Here is a 9341-nt window from a genome sequence, read left to right on the forward strand (position 1 = left end):
TTGAGTGGAGAGCTGTAGAATCACAGAGTGTGGACAGACTGTTGGAGCAAGGAAAGAATTTGGAAATTGTAATATGTGGAGGGCTTAGGTAGGAAAACACCATGCTCTGACACCCTCCTGTTAGTCATCATCTCAATGTTTGAATCTGAAAACAGTTGTATCACTAAAATACAACCTAAGGATTTAGTAATGTAGTAAGAAAAATGAACAAACAAGGAGAATTTAGGGGAACTCTACATTCAGCCAAAAGTTTTGCAACCTAATTCTGTCTGAATTCTGCATTCCATTCAGTAAGGCTATTCAGATCTTCACAAATATAGACAAAAGAACAGCTATATAATACCTGGGCCGGAGTCTCCTTCTAAGTACGACCTGCCCAAGACTACATACCTGGGTCCCGAGTAGCTTCCCTAGAACTGCAATGAACAAACTAGTCATAGAGGAGTATATGTGACAGTATTTATCCTGTACTTACAGAGCCATGAGAGAATCTGATGCAGCCAGCGGTTGTTGCTTAGGCACCAAACCTCCAAACAGATCTTTTGCCATTCCCAGGCACTCTGATCCCTTGTAAAGCTGGCTAGTGGGAAAGTCAGGCCGGCTCTCAGGTCACTCACTACCTTGAGTTCCTGAATTTTACCTACACGGAAGAAACCCAGTTTCCTGGATAAGGAATCTCAATAAGTCATTCCACAAGAGCCCAGACCTTCACCAATGTGGAGGAGTCACAGGCCCTGTCAGAATAGTGACAGCAGCCAGATAGCCCAGGCTCCTTGGATACTTCAAGGTTATCCAACACAGAAGGGACAACATTGTAGAGCTGTGACAATAGTAGGTTTGTGGGTCAGGGAATCTCTCTCTCTCTCTCCTCTGCTGTACCACCCCACCCCACCACATATTACATATACACAGAGCAAGTGACACACACATACACACACACACACACACACACACACACACACGCACACGCACACATGCACACACACGAGGGATGGGAAAGATAGAGAGGGAGGGAGGGAGAGAGAGAGAGAGAGAGAGAGAGAGAATTCAGCAATTTCAATGTATCACTGTAATTTTTTTTATTTTTTTGGCCTTAGCTTGCTTACCAGGATCTGAATTCTTCTGTAACACTTTAAACCAATCCAGGTGGATCTGTGCTGAAGCAACGAGACCTAGTGTCTCAGATATGAAGAGTGCCTCACACATCCAAAGTATTTTGTGGAAATGATTCAATGTGAAGATTAGGCTTTCCTACCTTCATGAATCCAGCTTGCAAGAATACAGCAGAGACTTTATTCAGAGGAACTAAGACATTCTCTTGTTAGCAAATAACTGATAAAAAGGAAGGGAGGTGAAATGCATCACAGTCAGGCCAAGAGAATCCCCTGGTTTTGACACAACATGTGATGCTTTCACATAGTTCCTACTACCTTAATTTTGAGGGAAAATTGATACTTTGCATGCTTAGTTTCTGCTCATGGCTCTGAACTGAGAGAACTGAGATCTTTGGAGAAGCCAAAAGTGGTTGAAGTGACTTACCAGAATAAATGAACTGGTTTCTCTTAGCTGAGGTTTCCTAATTGTGAAGCACAAGTAGCAGCCACTGAAAGTCAACCCAACAGAGAGAGGCAAGCACAGAAATTCAGCTCAAGGGATCTTCCTGGCCTGGGGAGAGTTTAGGATCTCAAAATGATTTCTTATCACCAACCAGCTCTGAGAGGCCATCTTATCAACACTTAGGGATCAGTGCACTCTCATTAAGATAAGACAGAAATGTGTAGCAGGCCCTTAGGCAGCGAGACTATCCATAGAGCCACTCCTAAAATGCCTAGGAGTTTCTAGTTTTCTAGGGATAAGGTATCTCCATGCATAGCAAAATAACATGGGCAAAGAAGAGATGAAATCATAGGGGAGATTTGAATTTAACTTAGCATATGAGATCTAGGTTTAGCCCTGTTGTAGGTTGGAAAAATCTAAGGCTGGGTCAAGAAGTTGTTAGGTACTACACTGAGCAACACTGAGGCTGCAAGGCCAGAACTGAAACTGAACTGTCTGGCAGCTGTCAAGAGTTTAGGGCAATTAGCCTGGCTCTCCTTTAAAATTAGCCAGTGCCTTCCAAATAGACACAGCACCCTTCTCCCTAATATTCCCTCTCCAAATAACAACGATACGTTTTCTCAATACAAGACATTTTCCAGAGCCTCTCTCACAGAAGAAGCTGCTAAATTACCCATTGTTTCACTTTGCAAATATCTTCTGCCTTGGTGACAAATGAAACTACTTTCTAAAATCAACTGCAAGTTCCCTAGTACCAGTAACTTCTCTTTTCTTTTTGAGATACCCTTTTTAGTTAAATTGCAGACCTATTCATCTCCAACCCCAGCCAAAGAGCACAATACCCCAGACTGGGAGTGTGGAAAGCATTTCTCTTTGAGAGAGGTAAATGCCTTTCTTCCACTTGCCTGAAATGTACTAATGAACTCTGGAATCTATCAGCACATAGAAAAGTCCATGTGAGTAGTAATTCAGAGGGACACAATCGGCCCCATACAAAAGAAGAGAACTGCCTCTTCCTCCCCATACACATATTCTATCCTTTATCTCTTGATTTGCATTTAGCTTAGCATTAGGAGATCTAGGTGTAGCCCTGTTGCAGGTTGGAAAATCTAAGGCTGGGTCAAGAAGTTGTGAATGCAACTTCTTGCAATGCGGAAGTCCTCAAATTTTTAGTAATGCCAATGTATACTAGCCTTTCTTGTTTATTAATACATACTAAAATATGAGTGAGATTTGGGGTTAAGTAAGTGCAGCTAAGGACATTTGTGCTTCAAGTTTTGCTGTGAACTTAAAACTGCAGAAAAAAGTGTATACACACACACACACACACACACACACAAGGAGTTTTTCAAATGGGAAACCCATCAAGATACAGAGAAAAGAATCTGTAATGGTAGAAATAGAGTTTAGAGTTACTGTGCTAATATTTGGGTTTAGGAAGTCTTTTTCTCCCATAATCAAATGCCAATCAAAGGCAGTGGTACTAATAAAGATCCATGCTGGTGGCATACAAAGGGACAAGACAGAATCACCCTGTCTTCTAACCCCTGACTATCTGACTACTAGAAGCTCAAGCTCTGGGGTTATCAAAGCCATTTATGTTTGAGAATCATACTCAGAAACTTGAAGGTTATGTTGTAGGCTGTAACTTCTCACATAAAAACACTTAACAGAAGGCTTTGGAAAAAGTCTAGGAGTAAAGCACAGCTGGGTAATTACTAAGTAAGGGACATAGTTTGAGCATGTTTTTTTTTTTTTTTCTGCACGTGTGAATGTGCATCATGTATATTCAGTGCCTACTGAGTCTATAAGAGGGCATCAGACCCCCAGAACAAGAGTCAGAGAAGGTTTAGAACCACCATGTAGAAACTGAACCCACAACCTCTTCAAAGAGCAGTAAATGCAATCAAAAGTTATAGAGTTGGAGCTTACACTTTCTTAGTCATCTTCGTGGCAGTTCCGTATGATGATCTAGTATTATTCTCATGTTAAAGAGGAAATAAACAAGAATACAGATCTTGGGCTAACTTAGCCATTGTCAAACAGCTAGCAATGGAGTTGGGTTTCTAACTCAAGTTGTTACTCAAAGGCTATGGTCTCCATGTGTACCCATGGAAAGCTATATAGACAGCATTCAGACCATTAACATACAGTGTGTATCTCTATGTATAAATATGTATTTTTATACACATTTATGTATGAAATTTATATGTATAAATATATGAGCTGAGAAAACCTCTTCCAGATGAGGCTGACAAGAGTTCCACTAAAACTATTGGGGATTAGGCATCACCTGTGTGACCAGTCCTCTAATGTCTTGTTTAAACATTTTTATCATGGATGAATGCCCCCTACTTAAAAGCACCTTTTTAAAAACTGAAAACAGAAATCTGAATGTTGTAGTAAGTGTAACAATCTTAAGTTTATCGAGTAATTTAAAAAATTGTTAAGTGGAGAAGAGAAACTCTATACTAACAGAGGCCCGAGAGCGCATGGCAGGGAGTGGGGAGTGGCTTCCTTTGGTGCTGGACAGACTGAGCTCCAGGCTGTTTCCACTGCCTTTTTAAGGCTCAAGGGCACTCACTCAAAGTAAAGCCATCCTGCTTCCTCTCCCCATTTTCATTTTCAACTGAAATCCCCTAGTCCCTGTGTGAAGACAGTGAAAGAACGGGCGAACTCACTTCCTTCAATAGGCAGACCTGTTATGTACACTAAGTCCACCCAGAGTTTAACTTTCCTCATAGTTTATACCCCTTCTGATTTCTTCACAAGAATCAACCAGCTTTTCATTTTAATCTACTCTAATTGCCTTTGTGTTTACACTGGGTTTCATTCTTTAGAGGGTACTTATATTCTACTTTTACATTCTCAATGTAAATAAACCTGCAAGCTATAAAGCTGTTCTCTTTATTTTAGTGTAATTTTTTCTGCACGTTGAATTTTAGGAGAAACTATGTTAGTGATATAATTCCTTAACTATTAAACATGTGAGCATTAAAAAAATAAAAATCTGAAGGCAATCTGCAAAGTGAAGAAGCTGATTGTGTTGCTGAGAGTGTGTTTTATAAACGGTTTTGAATCTTATATACAGAGTCTATTTTCAGCCTGGAGTCATTCTGAATTCTATCTAGATATCTGGAGACAGGTGGATGGAAAACCAGGGAAATTAACCAAAGGGAAGAAGTCTGTTTAAGTTTGACCCAGCCTAGAAGAGTTGAGCATTGGAGGGGTCATTCAGAGTGAGGCATACCACCTTCAGATTCAAATCCTGTTACCCAGTAAAAGGGAGCTTCAAACACAAGCGAGCTAAGATACAATGAGGTCCTTCTTTGATATCTGTATCTTCCATATACCACGAATCAAAGAAGCGTCAGCAACATGAGGACTGCAACAGACCTTCAAGCCTCCTTGCATATACCATGAATCAAGGAAACGTCAGCAACATGAGGTCTGCAACAGACCTCCAAGCCTCCTTGCATGCATGACCTGGCAGTGTTTTGGGGTATTCTGGCAGCAGTGGGATCAGCACTAACAGATAAGGGCAACTCTTACAGCGACTAACAGTCCTACTAGGAAGATAGCCAAGAGGTCACTGGGGAGAACGTAGAGAATAGGTTTGGACTTGAGAGGAGGCCAAGATTGCTTGACAACAGACAGAAGATATATCTGAACTTCACCCACTTTACCCACCTGGCAACTCCTGGAAACAACTGCACAAATTTTGGAGGTGAACAAACCATTGGAGACAACTGATTCTGACAAGACACAGGAAAAACAAGCAATATGCAACAGGCATCATTACTGTCTGGTGTCCAGGTTGGGTGCTGGGGGTGGGAGAGGGAGTGTGTGTCTTTATATGATCTGAAGAAACTCAGGTCAGAACATCTTCAGATTTTTACAGACATACAAAAGAATCCTAGCCTCTTATTAATTCGTGTGTGTGTGTGTGTGTGTGTGTGTGCACGCGCGCGCATGCACGCACATGCGTTTAAATATCGTCAGCTTTAGCTTCTCTTTCTCCTTATAAAACATTGTGAATTTCAGTTTTTTTTCCCCATCAAGACATGCTCAAGTGCTGAGTCACTTTTAAAGAAAAAAAAAAGAAGAGTGATCATGCTTCTTAGGGCTAGCCTCAAGGATGACTTAAGCACACTTTCCCCTTCCTAGTTGTCATTCTTTCGATGCTAAGACGTCACATTGTGCAATCTTAATAATGTTTCCAATCAGCCCCACCCACTCTGGCCCCACCCCCACCCTCCAACAAAGATTTTTATCAAATGTGGGATTTTCCCATGAGTCTCAAAATTAGAGAGTTGACTCCCAATAAATATGAGACTGGGGATGTTTGTAGCTCATTCTGCTCTCGAGCCCACCAAGAAGGATAGTCAACTCCAGAAACAGCTATGAAGTTCCTCTCTGCAAGTAAGTGAAGGCAGTTCCTTGCCCTCTGGCGGAGCTATTGAGACTGTTAGAGAGGAGTGTGAGGCAGAGAGCCAGCACTGTGGGTTGGCCAGCAGCCATCAGCAAGCAGCAGGCGCCCAGCTGTGCTATCTGCTCACTTGCCGGGTTTACCCTTTTCTCCACGCAGGAGACTTCCATCCAGTTGCCTTCTTGGGACTGATGCTGGTGACAACCACGGCCTTCCCTACTTCACAAGTCCGGAGAGGAGACTTCACAGAGGACACCACTCCCAACAGACCAGTATACACCACTTCACAAGTCGGAGGCTTAATTACACAAGTTCTCAGGGAAATCTTGGCAATGAGAAAAGAGGTGGGTAGGCTGTGAAAGTGATGAAGGCCCAGTGAGGGCGTCCATTCATTCTCTTTGCCCCTGAATTAGAAATTCTCTGCTGGGTTCTAGGGCCCTTAGGATTTGGAGCTAGAGGTCAGACTAGACTGTGTTCTCTCTTTCTCACCTCTTTGCTGGTTTTGAGTGGAGGTTGGGAGGGGGTTCCTTTCCCATCTGGAAGATACACAATGTGACTACGTTTCTAGAAAATTCACAGTGGGCCATTCTCAGTTCCAGTTTAGCTATTGCTTCTTAGGTGGGGATTTCTTTTCCCTTCTTTTTTCTTTTTCCTTATTTCTTGGCCTTCACTTATTCCTTGAAGTTTACAAGGACCAGAAAGTGCTTTTTGGCTGAATTTAGTAAGCTCTGTGTGCATGTGTGTGTGTGTGTGTGTGTGTGTGTGTGTGTGTGTGTGTGATCAGGATGTTCTAGGGTCAGCCCAGATAAGATGCATATTGTATAAAGCCCCCACCCTCAAAAACAAACAAACAAACCAATAACCCTAGATTAGGCTGGGCATGGTGGTAGATGCCTCCCAGCACTTGGGAGGCACAGGCAGGAATATTTCCGTGAGTTAGAGGCCAACTTGGGCTACAAATTGAGTTCCAGGATATCTAGGACTACATTGAGAGATCCTTTCTCAAAAAACCAAACGAACAAACAAGCAAGCAAACAAGCAAAAAAACCCAACCAACCAACCCTATCTAGATTAAAATATCTCAGATCCTTAAATGAAAAGTAGTTTGACTCTGCTTGACATAAAGAAAAAAATCACAAGCAAAATTAATAGCCTAGACTTTAGGTCTGGGTGTGTAGAACCAACTTTGTAATCTTGGGAAAATCCCCAACTACTTAGTATTCTTTATCTGCATAATTATGGAGTTACAGAAGATGGCACAGACCCTTCCAGATGGAATATTCTGTGACTTAAATTTATTTGCCCCAAGATATCATCAAAATATCTGACCTTTACCAAGTTCCTATTCTATGCTGGGCAGTTTTTATCATTGAATCCTTGAGACAAATGTATAAGAGGGACTTCAATAATTCTTTATTTAAACATAGGAAATACTTAGGAGAGTAACAAGCGTGGAGCCAAAAGAGAGCTGGGGACTGAGCCTAAGGGTGCCTTTTTATTTGTTGGACTTTTTATTTATCAGTCTATTTAATAGGGTTCTAAGAAGGTGTAGCTCCCCTTTTCTTAGAGTGTGTCCTGGCTATGAAAGAGCATGACTTGGCCCTCTAGTGGTGTTTGTTGTAAGGGGTATTTAAGTTATTGCTCTTGTAACCTTTTGCAGTTGTGCAATGGCAATCCTGATTGTATGAACAACGATGATGCACTTTCAGAAAACAATCTGAAACTTCCAGAGATACAAAGAAATGATGGATGCTTCCAAACTGGATACAATCAGGTAGAAACTTGTCACATTTACTTTCAACAATTCTTCAAGGTTCTTTCTTGCTCGTAATACCTGCATTTATATAGTCCCAGTCAGGCAACAACGATGGGGGAGTACATTCAATACCACTTGGATGTAACTGGCCTGCAGTAGCTTGCATACAAAAGGAGATTGAGAGGTACCTCAACAGCTGCAAGGGTGAGGGAAAGTTTACCAACCAGGGCTATAAATGTTCACTCAATCTATGTCCATCAGGAGCTAAATGTTTAAAGTCTCTATTCTCATCTTGGCTTTGAGGTGTTAGATGATTAAAAAACATTTTTTTTTTGTCTAAAAAAATGGGAGAGTAGATATAAAACATGTTATATAAACGTCATGAGGAAAGTAACTTACAGATTTGATTAAAAAGCCGATTATTTGAACAGGTAAAGGCCTACTATGCTGGGATTCTTCACCACTGTTAAATGTTAGAAGTCATAGCAAGTTTAACTACTTCATGAGCCACTGTCTTCTCTGGGTGCCCCTGGAAGGATCCAGGCTTGCACTCCCTACTGAGAACACTCTTCACACCCCTCTCCTTCCAGCCAGTGAGATAGCCTACATGGGGTTCTCACTATTTCTTAGAATCAGGTCTCAGGTCAAGCCAGACAAGAACAAGAGTACAGGAAGGGTACTGCAGGGTAGAAGGGAAGGAGTGAGGGTCAGAAGTGGATTCCCACTGCCACACTCTGGGGCTGGGGGTTGGGGGGGGATATTAAGTGGTACCTCTCTCTACTTGTCCAGATAATTAAAGAAGGTCAGCTGATGCTGCCTCTTGTTTAATTCTGTAGAAGATACTGAACAGCAGGAATCTTTTTTTCCAATTTTTATTAGATATTTTCTTTATTTACATTTCAAATGCTATCCTAAAAGTCCCCTATACCCTCCACCCACCCTGCTCCCCTACCCACCCACTCCCACTTCTTGGCCCTGGCATTCCCCTGTACTGGGGCATATAAAGTTTGCAAGATCAAGGGGCCTCTCTTCCCAATGATGGCCGACTAGGCCATCTTCTGCTACATATGCAGCTAGAGACAGGAGCTCTAGGGGTGCTGGTTAGTTCATACTGTTGTTCCACCTATAGGGTTGCAGACTCCTTCAGCTCCTTTGGTACTTTCTCTAGCTCCTCCACTGGGGGCCCTGTGTTCCACCCAATAGCTGACTGTGAACATCCACTTTTGTATTTGCCAGACACTGGCATAGCCTCACACTAGACAGCTATATCAGGATCCTTTCAGCAAAATCTTGCTGGCATATGCAATAGTGTCTGCGTTTGGTGGCTGATTATGGGATGGATCCCTGGGTGGGGTAGTCTCTGGATGTTCTATCTTTTCGTCTTAGCTCCAAACTTTATCTCTGTAACTTCTTCCATGGATATTTTGTTCCCTATTCTAAGGAGGAATGAAGTATCCACACATTGGTCTTCCTTCTACTTGATTTCCTTGTGTTTTGCAAATTGTATCTTGGGTATTCTAAGTTTCTGGGCTAATATCCACTTATCAGTGAGCGCATATCAAGTGAGTTCTTTTGTGATTGGGTTACCTCACTCAGGAT

The 9341-nt window shown here is 42.0% G+C and overlaps 1 protein-coding gene across 1 annotated transcript in view; it reads left to right on the plus strand.

Moving 5' to 3' along the window:
• Positions 1–5882: 5882 nt before the first annotated feature.
• The window catches only part of Il6 (interleukin 6), a 6898-nt gene continuing 3439 nt past the window's right edge, over positions 5883–9341 (plus strand). Inside the window, exons 1-3 of the mRNA XM_021191538.1 lie at positions 5883–5979; positions 6146–6330; positions 7647–7760. Coding sequence (XP_021047197.1) covers positions 5961–5979; positions 6146–6330; positions 7647–7760 — 318 coding nt within the window. The 5' untranslated portion in view covers positions 5883–5960. The remainder of the gene's footprint in view (positions 5980–6145; positions 6331–7646; positions 7761–9341) is intronic.

The sequence above is a fragment of the Mus pahari genome, chromosome 2 (assembly GCF_900095145.1).
Source record: "Mus pahari chromosome 2, PAHARI_EIJ_v1.1, whole genome shotgun sequence".
Lineage (NCBI taxonomy): Eukaryota > Metazoa > Chordata > Mammalia > Rodentia > Muridae > Mus > Mus pahari.